This window comes from Indicator indicator, chromosome 18 (genome assembly GCF_027791375.1).
Source record: "Indicator indicator isolate 239-I01 chromosome 18, UM_Iind_1.1, whole genome shotgun sequence".
NCBI lineage: Eukaryota > Metazoa > Chordata > Aves > Piciformes > Indicatoridae > Indicator > Indicator indicator.
The window spans coordinates 14,375,066-14,399,400 of NC_072027.1; the positions used below are offsets into that span (position 1 = coordinate 14,375,066).

Here is a 24,335-nt window from a genome sequence, read left to right on the forward strand (position 1 = left end):
TGAATGATTCTGTTAAGTCTGAATAGAATCCAGCTTTTTCTGTGTTGAAGCTAAAAGATCAACAGAAATAATATTATTATAAACTTTAGCCATAAAGTAAATAAAATTTGACTGAAAAGTGAGCTGTGTGAACAATGTCACCTTGATACTTCTCAGATCTCTTCATTTCCTCTTCGCAGCCCCGCATAAAATAGACCCAGGCGTTCTGAAAATGTTTTTTGACCTCTTGCCCAAAATAAAAGTCTGGAAATAGGATTAAATGTTATCACCAGGGTAGATCAGGGAGTCCTTACAGAAACAATAACCTTTATTGAATGACCAGATGGACTATAGGTTCCCATTTGGGTCTTGCCAAAGGGCATAGGTATCTTGGGAAATACTCAAGACTCATTCTTTTTTCTACTGTCTTCCAGTATTTCAAGAATTCCTTATAGAATCTTGGTGTAGCAAGAGGATGGAGCTTTTCCAGAGTGGGAGTTTGCTGTAAGGTCCGGTGGAAGGGTTTTTTTTTTCTGATAAAGAAATTCCTTTTCAAGGGCTATGATCATATATAAAAGATTCCTTTAGTACTGGGAAAGATAGAGTAGAGTTCTCTGAGTTGCAAAGCAGGTAAAAGTTTCACTGCTTTCATTTTTCAAAGTTTATATCAGCTGATTATTTTTGCTGGCAATTCTAGACTGAAAAGTATGTAATTTCTCATGTTTGTTATTCTAGCAGGTCAGACTTTAAGGAGATTACATTTATTTTTTTAAGTGGATGAGTGCTGCCCCGTACTATTTTTTTTTTTTTTTAATTTCTGACATGGGAAGCTGTAATTGAGGAAGACGAATAACGAAATCCAGGTTGGCAGAACATCTGCTTTGATAATACTCCAAGCAGGATTACAGGGCAGTGCCATCTTTACCTTTATTATTATTGTAAAACTTGGCTTTTCTCTGCCAAAGTTGCCTGTTGCAACTTTGATTTGACCACAGCATTTAATCTTGGATTTTCAAAATTTGTTTTGCATGTGAAAGGTACATATAATTGGCTGCTTCTAAACTGCTGGGATATTTGGGGGATAATTTTGTGTTGTTGAAATGATCAGGCATTAACAACTCAAATGAGTGAAGTTACCTATCTGCAGAAATTCTTTGACAGCAGTTAAAATTCAGATTATTTGGATTGTACAAAGGTGTTGATTCCCTTGTAAATTAGGTCCAGCCTTTTTCTGCAGTGTTAGCTCTCATTTGCCTTAGGTATCTAATCATCTGTTAAAATTGCATCTGTGTTTTAAAATATATTTGACTACATATCTTCAAGATGGTAGAAGCTAAGTAATAAAACTTTGTAACTACAGTTCTAGGTCAGTTTGCAATCTGTGAATTGAAAGTCAAAGTCTTTGTGTATTGTTGTAACTCACCCTCCTTTCCCACCACAAACGTTTATGCATTTACTCCTTTATTTTCGTGCAAATATGCATCGTGGCATGATCTTTCCCAGGAAAGGGATTATTGGGAGTATTTATTTATGCCAGCATTCAAAAGAGATGCTGAGCTATAAACATTTCCACTAGAGAAATAGCTGAGCCCCAAAATTAAATGCATATGTCAGAATATCCTTCCTTGACTTGCTTTGACACTGAATATAAACTCTTCATGTGAGCCTTAGCACAAAGTACTAAACTTCTGGAAAGCAAAATCTGCATGTAAGTATTTCTGTATGTTTTAGTGTTATTTTTGGCTGAATGCTGGCATACTCCTATTCTTTCTGATCACAGAATGCACAAGAGGTGATGGGCCACATGCTGTAGGGCCTGCTATCTGACAGTTGTTCAGCAGACATAAGCCAGCATACTCAAGTTTCCCACATGAAACATATCTCCAAGACTCAACCTTTTTCTTATTTTATTAAGTGATGACTTCTGCGAAGAGCAAGACCCACATTATTTCTATCTGAAACCAAACTGTCTTGTTGCCATGTCTTCTGTCTACTTTTATCCCAACAAGATTGCCTGTTCTTCTGAGCAGAGTAGCACAGGTGTTAATCTGATACCTCGTCATGTGGTTTATATCACCTGCAATTGGATCTGGGAACAATTGCTTGTGCTGCATGTGTACTGGGGTCACTTGTGGAATAGACTGCTATTCAGTATAAGTAACAGTGGTGGAATTTGTGAGACTGCATCTTGAATACTACGTCCACTTCTGATGTCCCCATCATAAGGAGGACACGGAGCTGTTGGAGCAAGTCCAGAGGAGAGCCACAAAGATGACCCAAGGGCTCTGCTATAAGCATAGGCTGAGGGAGCTGGGGTTGTTCAGCCTAGAGAAGAGATTGCTCTGGGAGGACCTAGCTGCCTTCCAATACCTGAAGAAATCTTAGGAAAACGTTCTTCAGTACAGGGGTGGTGAAGCACTGGGGGTGGTGAGGTTGCCCAGGGAGGTTGTGGATGTCTTCTCCCTGGAGGTGTTTAAAGCCAGGTTCGATGAGGCCTTGAGCAGTGGAATTGAGAGGTACTCCTGCCCATGGCAGAGAGGTTGGAGTAGATGATCTCTGATGTCCCTTCCAACCTAAGCTGTTCTAGGATTTCATGATTCTATGAATTTGGCGTCTTCTTAGGAGCAAAAATGTGTTTTACTTTCTCTTCTTTATTGTAGGCAGTAACACAAAGAGTAGCATTTCCTGTCATGAAGACAAACAAATAGGATTTTTCAGCATAATTGTTAGAGGGCATTATTGGAGATGCCTGAAGGACTGAGATCCAAGGTTTTACTGTGCTCAAGGCCTTTTATGAAAAATGTGTTAAATAATTAAATGCTATTTATTTTTATGCATCTCTAATGGTATTTTATCATTTAGAAGTTTTCTGTTCACTGGGTTTTTCATAGGTATGAAATATTCAAAAGATTAATTTTGTATTTCACCAGAACTTCATTTGACTTTCTAGATTTAAGTTTTCTGATGTTGATCTATAAGCAAACATCTTGAGACTGTATAGGCAGAGTAAATATTTTGGAAATTAAGCTGTATATTGAAGGAGCAACTGAGAATTAAGTGATCCTCATTTCATTTTGAGCAGCAGTGTTAAATTTAGGTGCCTGGGAGTTCATTCCAGAATTTGAATCAGATACATGCACTCACACATTTTTATGTGATACTCCACTGCTGAGTTTACAAACAGTAAAGGTCCAGGTGTACTAGATAAACGTGGTCTGTGTTTCAATCTCTGGTACCTATTTCAGTAGCAGAAACATTAACTGCTTCAGGAGAGATGAGCACCCAGTCACATGCATGGTTCAGGGATGTCAATCAGATGTTATAAACCCCCACATATTTTATCCCTGATAACCATTATAAGCAAAAGTGACATCAGGTATAACAACTGGTAGTTCAATAAATTTAAATAACCTTAATATGTCTGATAGAATTGTAGTTTTGTTCAGTATATCACAAAATGTCAGGCGTTGGAAGGGACCTCCAGTGATCATGGAGTACAACCCCCCTGCCAGAGCAGGATCACCTAGGGCAGGTCACTCAGGAGTGCACCCAGGCAGGTTTTGAAAGTCTCTCTGGGCAGCTTGTTCCAGTGCTCTGTCACCCTCACCATAAAGAAGTGTCTCCTTGTATTGAGGTGGAACCTCCTGTGCTCTAGCTTGTACCCATTGTTCCTTGTCCCATCACTGAGCTCCGCCAAAAAGAGCCTGGCACCTTCATCCTGACACCCCCCCTCAGATATTTATAGACGTTGATAAGATCCCCTCTCAGCCTTCTTTTCTCCAGACTAAACAGCCCTAGGTCTCTCAGTCTTTCTTCATGGGAGAGGTGTTCAAGTCCCACATTCATCCTCAAAGCAGGACTCTCTCCAGCAGATCTCTGTCTCTCATAAATTGAAAAGCCCAAAACTAGAATGAAGGGAAGTCTTTTTTAAGAACAGTAGATACACTTTTGAACTTCTGTATGTTCTTCTTGTTGAGTGAATGTCTCTTTAGATAAGAATAAAAGGCACGTGTTCTTTCAATCTTCCTCGTTCTAGTGTGATGAAATATGTTTGGAATAAAACATTATAATCGTTTTCTTGCTTTGACTGATTGTATCCTTCCAGAAATCTAAGCAATAATAAGATCAAGGAGATCCGAGAAGGCACATTTGATGGAGCTTCAGGAGTTCAGGAACTGATTCTGACAGAGAATCAACTGGAATCAGTGCATGGACGAATGTTTAGAGGCCTCACGGGGCTGAAGACACTGTAAGTACAAAGACCTGTCTTTGTTTGTTGCTCTGTAAGTTGAGTGGGTGTGCTCAAGTTCAGCGATGCCTGCTAAAATATCTGCTACTAGACAACAAGCTCTATGGCCAGATCTTGTTATCACTGTCAGGAAATGTGTTTCTTATCCTGGATAGGTTTGAGGTTTAGCTGCTATTTCTGTGAAAATCAATTTTCATGAATTTTAGAAGTAACATTTTGGGGCCTTTCAGTCATTTAATATTTTTATTATTTTCTTATTTCCTATGGAAACAAGGCATGTAGGAGCATGATTACTATCTATTAGTCCATCCTCCCACTCCACTTCCACCCAAGCTGGAATTGTTAGTCTTCTTAAACCAAGCCTCTGAGCAGGCTAGAAACCTAAAATTAATATCCTGCAAATTACATGACCTGAGTAGGCAGGGAGAAACAAAAAGTTACAGTTGACACCAAAACAGGTATGGCTAAGCAACTTTAAGGCAGGCATAACCAAACCATTACAGGTCCTGCTGGCAGAGGTAGTGGGCCACTCCCTTTGCACTAGATGCAGTAGCCCACAGAAGTGGGTTTGGACTAGCCACAGCATGCTTTTTCTTACCCATACCAAACCCATAAAAATTATGTATGGGTATACTATTAATGTGGTTGTGGCTGGGGAGAGTGTGAAGGAGACACAGAGCCCAAATGCTTAGGAGATCAGTTTGGTGTTACTTGTATGCTTAGGCAACCTTTGTAATTTACTTCTGAGAACTAGATATAAACTGAGCACTTAGATAGAAACTCATAGTACCTAACATTCATTTATTTTTAAAATAACGTTAAATAACTTTTAACATTAAAAGTTATATTGCAAGAAGGATCACAGGCAATATTTCAAGGTGTTGTCTAATCCACCCTATCCACGACCCTGAGAAACAGTCAGGGACTAGGCTTCTGGTGACAGCAAAGACTCAGGCCAGATGATCTGTATGTGAAAAAGATTTCTCTTGCATAGCCTTCCCAGCTGTAGAAAGCAAGCACTTGACAAATTGGATGCTAACAGTAAACAGACTTGAAATCAAAATGCAATTTAAAATCTTCGATTTATTCATTAACAGCAAATAATTCTTATGTTGCAAACTATCATGGAACAATTCCTTTAAGTCCTTATGTGTACAAAGAAATCAAAGTTTCACTTCAAGGATTTTGGCCCATAATGATGAACAGAGAACTTTTCTTTTGCTGTTCCTTTAATATTTTTTTCTATGCTCTCAGCCATCTGTTCTTTGATTTAATGTATGCACTTTACTAAAAGATTTGAAAATACTGGCCATAGATACTAAATTAATTTTTATACAGTGAAGCAGCCTGTGGCAGTGCTCCTAAAGAAAATTCAGCATTTTTTAATAAAAAGATGCTTAACATTCAAGCTATCCTGCTGACCTGACCTACATTTCCCCTTAGCTGATAAAGCAGTCTAAATATACACAGCATGATATGAGGATCTCTAAGTATAAGTTTTCCTTCAGGAAGGGCATACAGTGCATGGTGAACCATGATATGAAACCAAAGGGTTTAGCTTGAGGGACTTCTATTTCTATCCATTAACTGACTTTCTTTGAGCATTAAAATTGTGATCTTTTGCAAAGAGGCCACATTGGACAGAGTCATGATCCAGTTTTTAAAAGGCTGTGCATTCCCTGAAATGTGATAAGTCACTGTGCAAGATACCTTGGCATCCAAATTGGATCATCCCATCTTGCAGTACTACTTTACACGCAGAACAGAGAAAAGTTTTCCTACTGCTACTAAACCACTATGGGTCTTCTTTTATTTACTACCCTATTCATTTTAGAGCTTGTGGTCTTGACGTGGCTTTCAGGCAGCCTAGTACACCGTGTGTAAGGTGTGTGTCTCTGTGCCCTGTGACTCTTTTCTGACGGCTTCATCTCCGTTGCAATACCAAAAATATTGAGAAGGTAGTGCTTGTGATAGAGAACAGTAATGCAAAAGCAATGTCATGTTCAGTTCTTGAACACTGAGTGTTTGAGATCACACTGTGAATTTCCTCCCAGCCCTACCTAATCTTTCTGGTGTTTTCCAAGTATCTATTGATGTAGCATCTAAACACCCAAGTGACAGATGCCATCTGAGATTTAAATGCAGACTTCTAAGGGACTCTGAATTTTCATTGTTCACTGCATGAATCTGATGCCAAGAAATTAACCCTCCTCAATTTGGAGGATCAATTCACTGGAACAGCAGCATGAACTGAATATATTTTGATGATTTTTGTTAGTATGCTTTAATTAGTGAATAATTTTTCACTTAGGTAGGAATATGACAACTGTGCAGTGATGTTTACAGACCCAGATGTTGATTGGCATGCAGTGTAATAAATACATGAGCCTCTTTTTGTATGGAGTGAAAGAAGATACTACAGTCTTTCAGATTAATTAGGCTTTATCGTCGAGTTCATTGTTACCATAACAACTCAGATGTATCTTCCAGAACACAGCACTGATTCATCTGGTACAAGCACCGAGCAAAGAGCATTTATAGGATGGTTACTGCTTTCTGTCTTGTCAGTTAATGATTATAATGACATTTCAGAGCTTGTGTTAGGTCTGGAAATCTCTCCTAAGCTATTCCTTAATTTCTGCTGAGGATACTGTTTCCTTCCATACTTTTCAAGTGTGGATTACAAAAATCATCCATGATAGGAGTAATGCAGCTAGTATTGTTATTTTCACCTATTTCTGGCAGTCTTTCTCAACTGATCTCTGAAATACATCCCCACTTACTGTCAGATATTTGCTAAATTAAGGCTTTAGTTTTTATTTCAAGTTTGCCACCTATCATGGTTTTTAATCACATACTTCTTTCAGATGCAGAGCTCCCAGTGGCCTCTAATGTTGTGTGGGAGAAATGCATTTTAAATTAATGAGACAATGTTTACATTGCATCCAGCCCTCCCATAGCTGTGTTGTACTTCAGCAATCAATAGAGTACAGTGCTTGCCAAAGCATCTGTTGATGCACTAAGGTGCTTATTTCTTGAAATTATACCCCCTCCCAGTAGTTTCTAATTCCCTCTTTTAATCCTTGCAGGATGCTGAGGAGCAACTCTATCAGCTGTATAAACAACGACACCTTTGCTGGACTGAGCTCCGTGAGGCTTCTTTCTCTGTATGACAATCACATCAGCACTATCACCCCTGGAGCCTTCAGCACTTTAGTCTCTTTGTCTACAATGTAAGTTATCTTTTTGTGGTACAAACATGTCACGTTGCTGTTGCTCCATGCTCTCCTTTTAAGACAACATTTGAGTTTCAAATCAAAATACTTACTGTTCATATATGGAAAAGCTCATTTAGAGAAAAAAAAAAAACCATCCTACTGAAATCACAGGGGTGGAGGACTCAAGGTGTGATTTAGAAAAACATCTGAATTGCTTCAGCTGGAGTGGCTGACAAAACTTTGAGGTTGCCAGCCTCAGGCAGGATGACTGCGTGTTTTACTGTGTCATAGCCCAGTGCAATGCACAGCAGAAGGTCATGTAAAACAGCCTCTGCAGATTCCAAACTGCAGAGCTAGTGCCCTGAAGCTACTTCAGTTTTAGTAGAGTATAATTTGGTAAGAACATCTTTCTTGGATTTCAGCTGAATTAGATAACTGTCAGGAGAAGTCTGCTAGCTGATGCTTAGATTTTTCAGAAGAGCCCAAGCAGACAAAATCCTCATGTCCTACTGAATGTTAATTCGAAAATCCAAACCTAAGCTTTTCTGATAATTCTCTTATATTTCTCAATCCTTCTTTGAAGTATTTCCCTTGCTACTTAAAAATGTTTACATGCTTTTTGTAGTGTGTCCATTTTAATAAAGTGCAGACTGATAAATATGGAAAGACAGTCTGCTCTTTGTTTCCAGCTGTGATGGGGACCCTGATGTTGCTGTTAAGTCGTCTGCTTAATTCCCTTCACACCACCCTGAAAATACATCCTTATTGTCCAGACAAAATAAACAATTGGTGCTATTGCATTCCAGGTTTTGAAAGCATTCTCCATCATGTTTGGGAAAAGAAAGGAGTGTTCAATCTCAGCTGTTTTGCTGCTCACACTTTCATTTTCTTGTTACAACCTTTCACCAGCAAATCAGTTATCATTTTGGCATTAGCTCCATGCAGCATAAAAAACACAGACTTTTCTTCCATTTACTTTCTGTAGTCCCAAAAGCCTCCTTGAAGCTGGTGAACAGAGAGAGAAACACACAGCCAGGTTATTTCAAGACACTGGTCAGAGCAAGTGGTACTTGCTGAAAGCTTATTCTCCCTCTGCTGCAAGCAGTGTCTGCCTGCTTCTCCTGCAATTGTCTCCATGCTTCCTTCTGTGGATCCCTTAGGAGTGTGACTCTGAATCAGTACATAAAGTTCCTACCATGTTTGCATAGAAGTGTCTGTCATGTTCTGTTAGAAGATAGCCCTTCTTCTTCTTTTTTTTTTAATCTGTGGATAAAGATTATTACAGTTTCTGGTAATGGCAATTAAAGCTACTGCTAATTAGAATGCATTGCTTTGGCACTCACTTATAATCATGCTGGTCAAGGCAGGTTCCTATCAGTGTCTTGATGAAAAAGTGTGTTCCTGGACACATTTTCACTCTTATCTACAAACAGGAGAAAGGTGTGCTTCGACTTCTTCAGACATTGATTTAATGCCATAGTGATATTTCACATATAAATGCAAAATTCAGATGTGTTCATTTCCTAGCAATACTTCATTGTAGGTAGATATATTAGATGACAACACTACTGAAGATAGATAGTATGACTGCCTTTCCTGTTCAGCCAACATGTTGGGAGTTAATCAGGTATTGTACTGACTTATTTTTGCATCTATAAATGTGAGCCAGGAATTCATACAAAGACTAACAGTTCCATTTTTACCTTGGCATATTTACAGCACTAGAAAAATACTTCTCCTTATTCCTCTTTGTGAGTCAGCCTCATTGGTGTTATCAAAACACAGACAGCTCAGAAAGTAATGCCCTGACTTACAGTCTTCAATAGAGGAAGACCTCACCTTGAATACTGTGTCCGGTTCTGGTCTTCCTATCATAAGAAGGACACAGAGCTGTTGGAGCGAGTCCAGAGGAGGGCCACAAACATGATCCAAACGCTGGAACACCTCTGATATGAGCTGAGGGAGCTGGAGCTGTTCAGCCTAGAGAAGAGATCACTCTGAGGGAACCTTAGAGCTGCCTTCCAATACCTGAGGGAATCCTCCAGGAAGGCTGGAGAGGGACTTTTCATAAGGGTGTGTAGCAATAGGAGAAGGGGGAATGGTTTTAAGCTGAGGGAGAGTAGGTTTAGATTGGATCTTAGGAAATTCTTCAGTATGAGGGTGGTGAGACTTTGGAACAGGCTGCCCAGAAGGCACCCCAGAGATGTTTAAGGCCAGGTTGGATGAGGCCTTGAGCAGCCAAGTCTAGTTGTGAGGCATCTATGCCTGTGGCTGGGAGGTTGAAGTGGACGATCTCTAAAGTCTCTTCATACCTAAGCCATTCTATTAATATCTATTTTGTAAGTTGCTCATGAGAAAAAAAAAAAAGAAGGAAAAAAAAGGCAGTTTTTCATTTGTTCCTAGTCAAACTAGGTATTGTAACATCTTAATATGGAGCATGCTCACACTTCTGTATAGAGAGTTCAGTCATGTCTTTCAATCTTTCTACAGTCAGTGGATGCAGTTGTAAGCAGAACTGGGTTTTCATGCATGATGATAGTTGCATAGAGTTAATGCCAGAATGATAACTGGTTCATCAAGATGACACAAAATTAAAATATCATAGCCTGAATGCCAGGATGTGTTTTCAACAGAATTTCAACAATATCCAGATGTGTTTCAGCATGTTTTTCTGTCAGGCCACTAGAATCTATTTAAATAGATGGCTTCTTCACAATTTTTAAGAGACACTTGTAGTAAGATATGTATTTCATTCCTCGAGACTTCTGTTCCCCCTTGATTTTAAAAATATGTCAATGTCCTTGAGTAAACACTTCAGAATTTAATGTTAGCATGACATTTTTGCTAAAAGCTTGATTGTTTTATTTCTGTTTAGTGTGACTAAATCACTACCTTACGTGTAGGAACTCTGATTACTAATTAGGATTTTTTAATAACAATTTGTCTGTGCAACATTGCTGTTTGTGATTTGAGAATTCTACTTGAATAGCCAGATTCCAGAATAAAACTTTTGCAAATAATTGGCCTTACTAGACTTTCAATGGCATTTCAAGCAGAGAATCTCTTGTCCCATTTGATACTGCTGAGAGAGTCCTGAGCTTACATTTTTTGCAAAAATTGCCTCTCAGTCCTGCCACAGAATAACCATGTGTGTAGAGACATGGATGAACTTCATGATGCCACATTAAGGCAAAAAATAAATGCTCTACAGTTGGACAAAATTTAGGTGCTGCCAAAGCGTCAGGAGGATCTGTCTAATATTAGACAAGATAGATTTGCCCTTTTTTACCAAGAATTATTTGAATTTCAGAAGAGTATATTTGTTTGTCTATTAATTTTATCTGCAACAATTTCTTTCTTTCTTACTTCATAAAAAAAAAAAAATCATCACAATCCAAGGATTTAATCAGTTTGGGGCTACATGTTAACCTGTGTTTGCCAAGAAATAAATAAAGCTTTGTGGATAGTTATTGCTTCTCAGCTAGTGAGCAGCAACACCTTAAGTCAAAGCAACCTCTCCTCTGTAGAAAGGGATAATTACTGTTTGGATGGAAGCATTTTGTAGATAGAAAGATAGAAAGTTTGAGTGTTTCTGAAAGTTTGGGAGCAATCATCCCAGCAAGATGCTCTTTGCTTGTGCAGATTGTTCTTTACATTCAGAGCTGCTGCTTTTCCAGAAAGCTGATTGTATACACCTGCTCTTCGTTTCCTGTTATGGATTAATTCATTGTAAGGATTTGTGTCATGGAAGCTGTTCTGTGACTGTGATCTCGCTGCCTTCTCTAGTGGAACAAATGTCCTTTGAAGAGTTGGTTGACTTAGCATTGGAGGTTTAAACATTTGGTTTAAACACTCTGTTAATGCCAAAGTATGTCAGTGTGGAAAATATACAGGAATCCTGCATGTGGTCCCATTATAGATTAAAGAAAATGGAAAACAGTTCAGAAGGCAACTAGAGTAACGCTTTCAGTGCTTTTCTGCACATGCTGTCTGAAAGGTCCTATGTAACCTGTTCCCTTTCTCACCTTTATACAGCAAGTTAGCCTGGCCTTTGAATCCTACTCAGCATGAAATAGGTTGAGTATTTTTATTACAGAGCATTGTGCAGAGTTTTCTCCTCCCCCCAGTTCTACCTCTATACCACATGCAATAGTCTGTGCTAGATCCATGTATAATTGTACCCCCAGAGCTCCAGGACAGCTCAGTGACTGAAGCATGCTTTTTTACAAAACAGAGAGCAGCTGTAAATCATATTGTGGGTATGTGATGTTGGCCTAGAACATATATAATTTAAGAGTTGGTTTGGGTTTGTGCTCTTGCTGCCACACCTCAACTGTGCCATGTTTTTGTCTCCAACACTATTGACAACATGCTTAGGTTTCTAGAAGTATGTCACAAGTGAAGATTTAAAAGGGCTTCAGCTACCACGCCTGCATTTGAAGTGCCTGTGTAAGGCCTTAAAATTTTATTTTCTACAGTTATGCTATGCTTTAGAGAAATTTCACTCTCAACTTTTTGTCTATATTATCAAAATAATAACTCTCAAAATTATTTACATATGATGTGAGAATTCCATCAGTATTAGTTTAGATACTTCATTTTCCATACATGGGGCTCTGACAGCTTATTTTTCTTCAGTGAGACAACCTCAGACTGAGGCTATGGATTCTCCCTGTCTTTGTACATGAGATAATCAACTGTCTTTTTTTACCAGGGTTATCAGCCTTTTTCCTTTATCTGAAATTTAGTCATAAAAAAATGTGCACACAAATTAGGGATAGGCATATCAGTACAGGACTCTAGGAAAAAAAACTTTTTTCCAAGATTCTCAGTGCTAATTCTAGTTCCTTTAGAAAGGTGTTTACTTAAAGTAACTGTTGCCTTAAGCTCCTTGCATTCAAAGGATCACAACCTATTACAAAATCGAAATTATTAATATCTTTATTATGTTACAAATTGCTGTATGTGTGTGATTGCATGGTTTGATAACAGGATGAATGGGACTCTGTTAAGCTCTGCTAACCCAAGCTACATTAAGAGTCTATCCTTCTCATGGAGGCTGTCAAATGATTGCTTTGAGTATTGCAAACCACAGTGCTGCAGCCAGGCTGCAGCTGTATTTGAAAGATATTTCTGGAGCTGCTGTACATTTGGTGCAGACCTTGTGAAGTTCACAAGGCAGTAGAGCAGGTGCTTGTCACTGCAAATATAAACTGACCTTAGACATCTTCATAAGAAGTAGCTCAAGCTGACAGTGCTAAGTTATATACATATCTATGTACATACATGAGTGCTACTTTTACTGTTTCAGTTGGAAACCCAAAGTTAGGTTGCCAGTGGCTCCCACCTGGCCCTGGTTTGTATGGGCTGTAAGACAGGCAAGTGGAAAGCAGGTTCATAGTGGGGCAAAGGAGCAGTGTGCTAAACCAGCTTGGCTGTGCACATAGGGAGCAGTACCTGTGCTAAGGAAACTTTTCCATGACTTTACCTGAAGTAATGACATTGAAGATCATGCACACAAGAGTGTAGTGTGTGAGGTGAATTTAAGCTTGAGCATGAGCTGTACCTTGGGTTGAAATCCACTGTAGATATGGTCCTAGTAATGATGTAAATACACCTAAATAGTAGTTGTACTAGGAAGTACTTCGGCTTATAAACATAGATATATATGCATAAATATATTTTCATTAAAACCCTAGTCCTACTAAAAACCTGCTTAGAACTTCCCCTATCTGTAGAATAGAGGAGGGTGTCACAGAAGCTGATGGCAGGAAAGAGCTTGGACTTGGAACCAGTCATCTTCCTGCAACTATTTCAGTATTTCCGTATGTTGATGTTTGATGCAGTTGTGTTTTGTTCAATTTCAGTAATTTGCTGGCTAACTCCTTTAATTGTAACTGCCATTTGGCCTGGCTGGGAAAATGGTTGAGGAAGAAGAGAATTGTCAGTGGAAATCCACGCTGCTTGAAACCCTTTTTCTTAAAGGATATTCCAATCCAAGATGTAGATATCCAGGACTTCACCTGCGATGGTAAGAAAATCCAACTCGTTTTGGCTTTTCTGATAATTTTGGCACCTTTGTGTGGTCCTCTTCCTATCAAGCAACATTGCATGGTAAACTTTTTGGTTTAGTGATGAGGAAGACAGAGCTGAAGTTCCTTGTTCCCTATCAGGAGTCTATCTTTCATTCTCGATTTCAAGTTTCTGAATTTCTGCTATCTGCACCTAAATATAAGAAAGAATTTAGTAGCGACAATTGCTCTGTACTTAGTGTGCTCTTAGTATAACCCTGGCACTTCCTTCTAATCCCTTATTCATACACTTAGTTAACATCCTGAAGCCAGTGGGAACATTGTTTGCTTGGAAAGTCTTTTAGATTTGGATACTGTTTAGTTTCACCACCAGGGAAATTAAAAAATGCAGATATTATTTGAAATGACTCAGTGATGCTTTGTTAGGTCCATATAGGTTTTTAAAAAAATATCCTGACATTTCTTTCATTCTCTAGGTAGTTCTTTGTCTTCTGATCAAGCAGATTTTAGGGAAAATAGCAAGGAAAAAGCTTGGCTGACGAATGCATAGCTAACTTGACTTGTAGGCTGCAGTTGCCTATTAAGAGCTGTTGGAGCTGCAGTTAGTCATACCCCTAAAGCGACCAGAGGAGTGATAGGAGTTTCCTACTTAGAGTAGAAATTAATTTCTATTCTGGTCAAGCAATCTGGCAACAGGCCCAGGTGCATGGGCTCAGAGTTCAAGGGCCTCATGTTTAGTCATTATAGAATAACTTGCTTTTAGTTTGGGAGGAAGGAAGAAAAGAAAAAAAAGGTCCTGGTCCACCAAATGCAATTCCATGTTTGGGAGCTTTCGGTATCATACTATCACACAGACAGCTTTGGTGAATGGAAGGTAGATGGTGGCAGGGTGTTAAACACAGAACATAGTGAGAAATGGAATGTGCTGAAGAAACATGCTCTTTGTGTAGGTTTGTGAAAGCCTTGTAGGTTTGTTTCCAGTCATTAAGCTTTTTAAGCTTAGCTGGGGAGAAAAAGAAAAAAAAATCTTCCCTGTTCTTTCTGCAGGCTGGTTGTGCTTTTCCAGCCCTCTGAATACAAATGACTACCTCCCTGCCCATACATTTATGGGTAATTCTGTTATCTTGTATCAGGATTTCCAGTCTTGTTCTTTAATCTCAAAACTCATGGGTACACCCATCAGAGAGAAGACAGAAACAGATCTGTCTCAATTAGTCCTTGCATCAGTTTAAAAGGGAAAAAACAAGGCAGCAGATAATGCCAGCTGGCTGTGTGCTCAGGGAGGGCAGCACTGTGTCTCCATGCTGGTCAGCTCAGGCTGCCTGTACTCACAAACAGTTGTGTGTCATTTAAAGAATGTGCCACTAAGTGTTTCCTTTCATGTACATCGGGATGCTGTAGCATGCCTTTGCCTTATGTTTTGCAAAGCCTGTTGCTTTTGGGGAATATCCGTGCTTTAATGTTCTTAACTTCAAAGAGTTGGTTTCTTCTGCAGAAACCCTATTGTTCTTCAATTACAAGATTTAATCTGCTGTTTATGAAATGTTGAAACCATTTTTTTGGAGAAAGTAGATATTTTTATGTGTGCACAGATGAATCACCAGCAATTGGAAGTATGGTGCTCAGTTTATTGTTTGCCTGGTTATCCTTGTTGAAAAACAATGAGGTTTTGCAATTCAGATAATAAATGAAGTGCAAGGATGACTTTAAAAAGTAAAAAATTAACATCTAAAAGCTGAATTAGAAAAAAAAGTCATCTGAAAGCAGAGCAGATAGCAAAAATCATGTCTAAATGAATTTAAGGGCAATGTTCTGGTCAAGTTCTCCATTTCAGACAGTACATTATGGGTGGGAACAGGATCTGGGCTTCACATAACTGATTTTAGTGTAATTCATAAAATTACAGACAAGCAGATACTTCTTAAAAATACATATATATATTTATTTTCAAATACTGCTGTTCAGTTTTTGAACTATTCATGTTGCCTAAAGAGCCTGTATGAAGCTATGTGGATCCAAAGCACTGGATATATTTTAATATTGTGATGGCTACCATGGATTCAGGGTTATCCCTCCTTGGTCCTTGTAAGCAGTCATCCTCAGAGTGCATGACTTTGGGCTGCAAAGCTGACTTCCTAATACTCTGTTTCTCTCCCTCTGCAGGTAATGATGAAAGCAGCTGCTTGCTTTCACCTCCGTGTCCTTCCCAGTGTACCTGTGTGGACTCCGTGGTACGTTGCAGCAACAAAGGGCTGCGGATATTGCCCAAAGGAATTCCCAAAGACGTGACTGAGCTGTAAGTTACCTTTTACACAGTTCCTTTCATGAAAAGTTCATGAAATTTCATCATGGGGAGGCTTTGTAGGTCCTTGGGGAGGTTGCCTTTAACTTTAGTGACTCGTGTTTTGTGCTGTGGTGCTTTCCATATGTTTTGACTGTTATTTTTATACCTATTTGTCCCTTAACTGAATGCACTGCTCTGTAATAGGAACAGAGCTTATCTATCCTTATACTCATTAATTCTGTGTGTGTAAGGAACAAATGTGTATCAAATAATTCTGCAGTGCTTCTGAAAAGCCTGAGCTTACAACAGGCAGTTTGAAAGGATGATGAAAATATGTTCCGACTTATGCAGCTGTGAGCTAATTATCCTCTGAGGAGATGAAAAAGAAAAAAAAAGGGAAAAAGAAAGCCAGTGGTGAAACAAACAATTAATTCTTTTCTCCAAACCCCATGAAATGGCTAAAAAACCAGATAATTAGGTTAAATTGTAAAGTAAATTCTTCCTAGTTGAAAACCATCTTCTTGATCATCTTTTCATCTTATCCATCACTATGGCTTTATATTGGATTTCTGTTCTTCCCATGGAAAGAAAATGCACTGATGGAACTGCCTGGCTTAAACAGCTGGTAATAGAAAAACTGAGATTTTCCCCTTTAGGTCCTTATTTAAATGTATCCCAGGTGAGTCATTGCTAAAACCTGTTACTAACTCATCAACATTTCTATGTGAAAGTAATTGGTTGAGTTTGTTGGTATGTTCAGTGAATTTTGTAATGAATTAAAATCTGATTCTGCTCTTTTTTGAGTACCTACTATTTTTACCATTTGGGCACAAGTCAGCTGATGAATTAGATACAAAGCTTCTTACACACTTCACAAGGGGAAATTAGCGTTTGCACTGTTTTCACCAGGGCTGTAGTCAAATACAAAACTTTATTGCTGAATGAGGGGTGTATTGGAAGTATATAGAATCAGGGAATGGCTTAGGTTGGGAGGTACTTTAGAGATCATCTACTCCAACCTCCCCACCATGGGCAAGGAAACTTCTCAACTAGACTCAGCTGCTCAAAGCCTCATCCACCCTGGCCTTGAACATCCCCAGGAAGGAAGCAGCCGCAACCTCCCAGGGCAGCCTATTCCAGAGTCTCAACACCCGTGTATTGAAGATCACGGTGATAAAACTTCTGCTCCGTTCTTGTTCAGGTTTCATTTCATTCAAATATGAGTTGCCAACAGTAAGGTCTCACAGATGTTACTTTGATTTCCACTGCCACACTGAGAAATTTTTATGTTTGAATTTTGCATATTGAGCTTTACTGATACTATCTGATATGCTGACGACATCATGTTCACAAAAAAAGATAAATTAATCTCACATTCTTGAAAAGTGCTATATTTTCTTAAGCTGTTCCTTGGCAAATGAGGCAATAGCCTGGAACTGAACAGTTTGAGTTCATAGGAGTTTTACGTGACTGTCTTCTTCAGTAGAAGCCTCTTGGCTGTGCAAGCCTCTGCTTTGGCTTTCTGCTTTCAATCCAGAAATGTGTCAGCAGAGCATAGTCAGATGCGGACTGGCTCTGAATATTTCATATACTGCAAATACAACCTTGAATCTGTCACAGCTATCTCAAAATTCAATACTAATCTCACTCTCCTCTCAGGTAACATCACCTGAGCTCCTTATTTGTATCTGTTCCAAAAGATGAGCTGCAGGTACTGAAGCTAAAAATTTCACGTGTTTGTGGAAACTGTGACAAGAATGAAATAAAAAAATTAATCGATCTCATTTGTCTTCCTTTGGCATCCCGATTGAGATAAAGATGTTGCCTGTAACCTAGAAGGGACTGTATCATCTAAGTCTCAAATTGCTAGTGTGAATTTAAGTGTTTTTTTTGTTTTGTGTTTGAGAATTGTGATTACTGCTGTGGTAAACAGCATCTCCTGTAGAACACAGCTTCCTGCCTCATTCTGAGAACAGCTAAAACCTGGCATAAAGAACTCAATACCTTTCTGAGCACAGGGTGAAAGAGATCTATCTTCAATCTGTTTGCTCTCTTCACACCAAAACACCCTCATTTCCCTAGGACAGTTCCCTTGAACTGTGTCCTAAGGCGGGAGTATCTTCTAAAAGCTGTTTTCTTTCTGTGGTAGTAGCGGGTATCTGTTTAGCACTTGAAACAGGGAAGCACAAAAGTATCAGCACTTTTGCATGGCTAGTGAGAGCCCCAGCATCAGGGCAGTGATGCATTCACTTTTCTCAGTGGTACAGTGGGCACAGGTGCTCAGAGAGATTAAAAACCCTTCCCTTGTGTCACCATAACCCACACTGACTTTTGGCCCTTCCATACTCTCATGTCAATGACCTCATGCCACTCTCCACCAGGCACTCGCACAAACCCATGGTCACTAAGCACAGAAGTCATGCCAAGGAGCAAACAAGGATGTAAAAAGCCGCTTGTCCTCGCAGCCCCCAGCTTGGTCCTTGAGGAAGGCCTGAATGGTGGTATGGTGCAGGGGAGCATTTTAGTGGGATTTTTATGAATGTACCATTTATACACTTCCATTTATAAACTCCCACTCCTGACAGGTTCATTTACGGGGCATGTTAGCTGCAGCACTTTTTATTAACTGCAGTGTGGCTTTATACAACGTGGTTTAAGAAGAACTGCCATGTATCTAGCTAAACCAGTCTGTAATGGCTGGATATAGTCTTCTCAGAAGTACTTTTAAATTCTTTTTGAGGTCTTCAAATAGTCTTAAATCAGGAATTCTTTTATTGTAAGAGATATTAAACAGAAATGTGCAAAAATTAACATAGGTCTTGCACAGGCACATAGGGAAAAACCCTTTTCATAGGCAACGTTTCACTGTACCTAAGATCAGCAAAAAAGATCACCAGCAATGTTTTGTTTCATGGTGGACTGCAGACAAAGGCTCTCTCCTTCCAACTTTCTTCTGGAGTTTCTGTTTTGGATGTGTATATAGACAAAATGTGTGAAAACCATTTTCTCCATATATAGAGACAGGAGACATCTCTGTCTTTGGTTTGTACCACCCTTGGGAGGAAGAATTATCTTGGCAGGGAAAGCTTCCATCTAGAATAGAGTTGAAAAGATCACTAAGTCTCATGGCTTCTTAGAGGGATGATGATGCAAGAAACTTGTTTCCCAGCTATTCCTTCAGAAAACCTCGTCATCATGGGCAAGCCTTCTTTCAGCTTCTTGGGAATAGGGATATATAATGTTTCTTGCAAATTCCTCTGCTGTATATTTACATACTGCCTAGATTTTTTCCCACTATTTGCTTAGTCTGAAGAGAAACTTTGGTTTTTTAGAACATACTCAATTTCCGAGTCCAGATGTTCAGAAGTAAAATGTTCATGCAATGAGCTAGTTTGGAACCTAGCCTCACTGCTGCTTAGTGTTTTAGGCTTTCCTTTCTTACTTTTTCTTTTTTTTTCTTCCCAAATCTGTTTGAATTAAGTTTCCCATGCTCTTTTTCTTTTTACATGTTACCTAAGTATGTGAACACTATTTTTTCTTCTTTTTTTTTTTCTTTCACAAAACTATAGTCTATTTCTAATAAAGTCTTATCTGACAGCATCCAGCTGCTTTTATGGATCTAGAGAAAATAGTATTTTGCACTGGGGAAAAGCATTGGCAGCAGTTGTGTGGATGGCGTGTGCATAAGCTATAACATAATGAGCACAGTGTCTTTTGGAATAAATGTAAAAGAATCATGTCATCTTTAGATTCCAAACGTCATGACACAGCTGTATCATTATAGAATCATAGAATGACTTATGCTGGAAGGGACATCAGAGATCATCTAATCCAACATCCCTGCTGTGGACAGGGATGTCTCTCAACTAGACTCAGCTGCTCAAGGCCTCATCCAACCTGGCCTTGAACATCCCCGGAGAGGAGGCAGCCACAACTTCCCAGGGCAGCCTGTTCTAGATCCAGCCCTTGGATCATCTTTGTGGCCCTCCTCCGGACTCACTCCCACAGCTCTGTGTCCTGCTTGTGATAGGTACACCAGAACTGGACTGGTGTTTATGTGTGATAGCACTAATGGGATTGTTAGGAAAACCTGCATCTGTACATTGTTGTTAGTGTTTACTTTTCGGTGATACTAATACATATTAGTATTACTTTTGCCATTTCTCTTTTGTCCTCACAAATCTTCTCTCCTTGGTCAGTGTATTTTGTTCTTCGTGTTAGGTTCATTTAGCCTGCAAGCTCATTCAGAACTTGGCACAAGTTTTCACAAGTGACTGACCTGTTTCCTAGCAGAGGAATCCCAGTCTTTATTCCCCACCTCTAGTTTTCTTCCTGTTGCTGCCTCAGCCTTAGCATGGCACGTTTATTCAACTGAATCTCCAGTTACTGTGTTGATTTTGACAATTGCTTCCCATACATCTGTTCCCTCATCTACTTGGAGATGTTTATCACCAATCTAATCGTTCCTTTCATTCTCACAAGGCACTTGCAGCTAAAAATAGTGGCTCCTGTCTGGGCCATACAAATTGTTGCAATAAATATACTCTAAGCAGTTGGTTATGATACATGTAGAATATTGTAACAATTTAGTGCCATTTTTCAGTATGTCTGTATTGCTGTTGGATCAAAGGGATAACTCTGAAGTGAGGTATCTGATGAAAATCATCTGCTCAAAAATGCTAATGCTTTTGCTTGTCAGGCAATCTGCACTATTTTATAAACTGACCCTTAACACAGCCTTCAGTGAATTTGCCTTTGATAATAAAGGATAGAAAACAATTTAGATCAAAGCTTAGGCTTACACAGTCCTGTGTCATAGAAGTTTTTACAGCCTGTTTAATTCAGTACAGAGGAAAATTCTCCTGAGAGAATGAATAGTTCTGTAGAGGGATATTGTAGTGCCAGCTGAAATAGAAGGCTTGAGTCTGCATTTCACATCAGATAGTTTAGGAAATGTAGTCCCAATACTGTCAAATAATGTGTTCAGTGACTCCTTAAGTTTGAGTATATATCAGAAATAAGACTTTAGCACTAATAGAAACTAAAGACAAGTTTAACTTTGGGGCTTTCCCTTTTCTCTAAAACACAGCCATGTTTCTGTGTGTCAGACCTGTAGGCTGTGGTCTGGCGTACAAATGCAACAAAATCCAGAGTCCAAATCTGCCAAAGCTTGAGAAGGTTAAAGGTCCTGATTTGTACCTAGATACATACTTGAATTTTGTTTCTTCTCAAGAAACTGTGATTGACTCTCTTAAAATTCATGCCTTGCAGTGTTTTCATCTTTCACAGTCCAGTTCTCTTCTAGACCACCATCTTTAGGAAACTGAACTTGCCTCAGCATTTTAGGATATTGGGTATCTGCATTAAAAGGTTCAGACCAAATTTTAGAGCTGGGTACAGTTGTCTAGCATTGTCCTTTTTTGTAATGTAACATTCTATATGAAATATTTAAGGAAATTAAACAAAAGACAGTGTCTTTTCAGTTACTGCCTGATAACTGATTTCTCTCTCCAGCTTCTTCTCTGAGCACAGATTGCTGCTGCAAGCTTGACTTTATGGCTGAATAGACATCGCAGTACAAAAAAGGTTCCAAGTGATTCAAATTGTTACATGATGCTTTGGCACCTTGTGCTGGTTATATCACCTCCAATCCAAGTGGTTTCAGTATAAAAATAGACAAGTTGGAAAAAGAACAGCTGTCATCTTTTATGCATAGCTTTAAATTTTTTATGTGTGATGTTAGCGTGTGTGGAAGGTGCTGGATGAGCCCCAGGGCTGCTGGCACCGGGGTCTGGGAGCCAGTCAGGTGGGTGCAGGGATGGAGCAAGGCACTGTCAGCAGCACTTGGTCATAGTTTAGAAGAAGCCTTTCCTGGTAGGCACATTTTTTTTTTTTTCAAGTTTTGGCTCTGGTAGCTGCTTGTTGGTTACAGGTCATTACTAAGGCTTCAGCATTCCCAGCAGCAGCATTCATGGGGTAAGAGCAATTTTCAGTCTGATATTTAAACTGCAGAATTAGGAAGCAGCAGCTCATCTTCAGCAGTTGGTTTCTTCAAACATTGCATCTCAGATCCTCCTGATGCTTGGCATGCTCTGGATATTTGAAATTCATTGCACTTAAGTGTGCATTCAAAATGAATGCTTTTTGCTTAGAAAACACTGCCATTCTTTGTATAATGTGGTGAAAGGTTTAACAATGGGGAACTGTTCTTATGCATGCATGAAAAATATATTAGCAGTAATTTTTCAGTGTAAAATTGTGTTCAGAAATCATACCACTGGTACAAGTATTGCAGCTTTCTGCTAGCACATTCATATAACCATCAAATTGCTTGCCATACCAATCCAAAACTACTTAAAGGTGATCTTCTGTTGGAATTTAACTCCAGAGCTCAGCATGTCTATGTTAGTCAGAATAATGAAGCACTGGATTTAAATGTGCACCTTCACCTTTTGTTTGAGCCAGAAAGGAAAACAGAGGGTAAAAACCTTGGCTTGCCATCAGCAGCTTGCTTACATTGCAGATTGTTTCACATTGGGATCAACAAGAGAACATCCTGAAAATATATTTCTGAAAGTTCCAACACATTGCAAGAGTCAAGTCTCCTTTCCTGAAGGAAGTCATATAGCATCCAAACACATAATACATGACCTGCTTTTCATTTCCTTTGGAAATCCTTTGGATTTTACATTTGGAATAAAGACTGGAACTCAACCTACCCTCATGCATGGGTTCAAGATTTGCAACATTCTGGGATGAAAGAGAAGGTGCAGACTCCCAGTGTCTTGCTGTGTCCCACCATGAGTGGGAAAATGAGATGTGATTTGCCCTGTTTAAACAGTCATGTATGTGGTTGAATTCTGAGGGTCGCTTATGTAACAATTTATGGTGTGAATTCACCAAGAAACTCCATTTTCAACATGATTTGCAACAAATCTAGTCAACGTGAAGCAACTGAGTTTCCACTTGCTGAATATGAAAATACATGGGAGGTGTAAATGTGGCATAACTAACCCATGGGCTGGTTTGTGATAAGCTGTGTCAGCAGAGCAGCCAGCACTCCTTTGCCAGGGTTGTTGACTGTGCAACACTCTCGCTTGTGACCTTTGTGAGTGGAACAATTAATTTCTTCAACTGTTTGTTTGTTTGTTTGTTTGTTTTTTCCATTAACACAGGATTTTGCTTTTGGTTAAAAAATCAAAATCCTGTAGTCCTGCATGTCCAGCCTGCGGGAGCTAGATCAGCTCCACTGCATGCTCCAAGCTCTGCCATGATGGGATCCTGTGAGCAGGCAGAATGGATAACCATCAGGCTGGGATAGTTAGCTGGAGCAGTTCAGCTGAAAAGAGGACTGAAGCAACAGAAAATAGTGGGAGGGCATTATTATCATAGAATCGTAGAATGGCTTAGGTTGGAAGGGACCTTAGGGATAGTCTACTCCAACCATGGGTAGGGATGCCTCTCAACTAGACTCAGCTGCTTAAGGCCTCATCCACCCTGGCTTTGAACACCTCCAGGGAGGAGGCATCCACAGCCTCCCTGGGCAACCTATTCCAGAGTTTCACCACTCTTGTACTGAAGAACTTCTTCCCAAAATCCAGTCTAAACCTACTCTCCCTCAGCTTAAAACCATTCCCCTTTGTTTTATGCTGAGATACAAGAGGAAATAAAAATATAACAGCTATAAAATGTATTATATAAGAAATTCTGTTAGTGTTTATGGATTTTTACTTCTAAATTATATAAAAATAAAGTTTGTGGGATTTTTTTTTATCTGTCTTGTTATATTTATTGTAGAGAGGGAACATAGCACAGTAAATAATCCATTATTATTGTGGCTTGCTATAGTAAATGCAAAATAAGGAGGTCTGTTGCCAAAGAAAAGGAAATAGTATGTGTGGGATAGAAATACTTGACATGATTATCAGATATTTTCAGCAGCAAAGGCAGCACACAAAGTGTTCTGGTGTCTGTGGGCTGCATTTCCTGGCTACACTTGATTGTTTTTCAGAACTTTTGGAAAGTGTTGTATTTGTTCAGAGATTTTCCTTTGAGTATGTAATGTTCACGTTTCTTCTGTGCAGAAAGACTGCAAATATGGGCACTACACACCTGTATGAGGATGCAGGATTAGCCCAAAAGGCCCTACTGTGGATGTGTCTGTATAGAGACATTCAGTAGTGTCCCACATAGCTTCCACCCTGCTGTACAAAGAACTTCGATGCGCAAAACAAAAACCTTCCTAACAGGGTCAGGCACCTCTCAGTGTTCTTGAAGAAACTTGGCAAAGGTAGCTTTCAGTTCAGAGTCCAAGCCATACCATTTTTATCCCCTGCTATCAGAGAAGAGCCACATGGTCATTTCTACCTTTTGGCCTACCACATGTAGGCCAAAAATCTTTTATTCCCTTCCAAGCCTTAAAAAAAATAGTAGATCAATGAGCTGTGTCATGCTTTGCATGTAGGCTAATTCACTCATAAAGCAGAAACTGTTACAGTTTCAAAGCAATGAATCAAAGATAATTTTATTACTGACTGACTTTTTTATTTTCCTCATTCATAGTGCAGATTGAA

The 24,335-nt window shown here is 39.2% G+C and overlaps 1 protein-coding gene across 1 annotated transcript in view; it reads left to right on the top strand.

Moving 5' to 3' along the window:
* SLIT3 (slit guidance ligand 3) overlaps positions 1–24,335 on the top strand; it is a 503,078-nt gene that overhangs the window by 388,368 nt on the left and 90,375 nt on the right. Inside the window, exons 17-20 of the mRNA XM_054389401.1 lie at positions 4,085–4,228; positions 7,318–7,461; positions 13,314–13,477; positions 15,642–15,774. Of these exons, the coding sequence (XP_054245376.1) occupies positions 4,085–4,228; positions 7,318–7,461; positions 13,314–13,477; positions 15,642–15,774 (585 nt within the window). The remainder of the gene's footprint in view (positions 1–4,084; positions 4,229–7,317; positions 7,462–13,313; positions 13,478–15,641; positions 15,775–24,335) is intronic.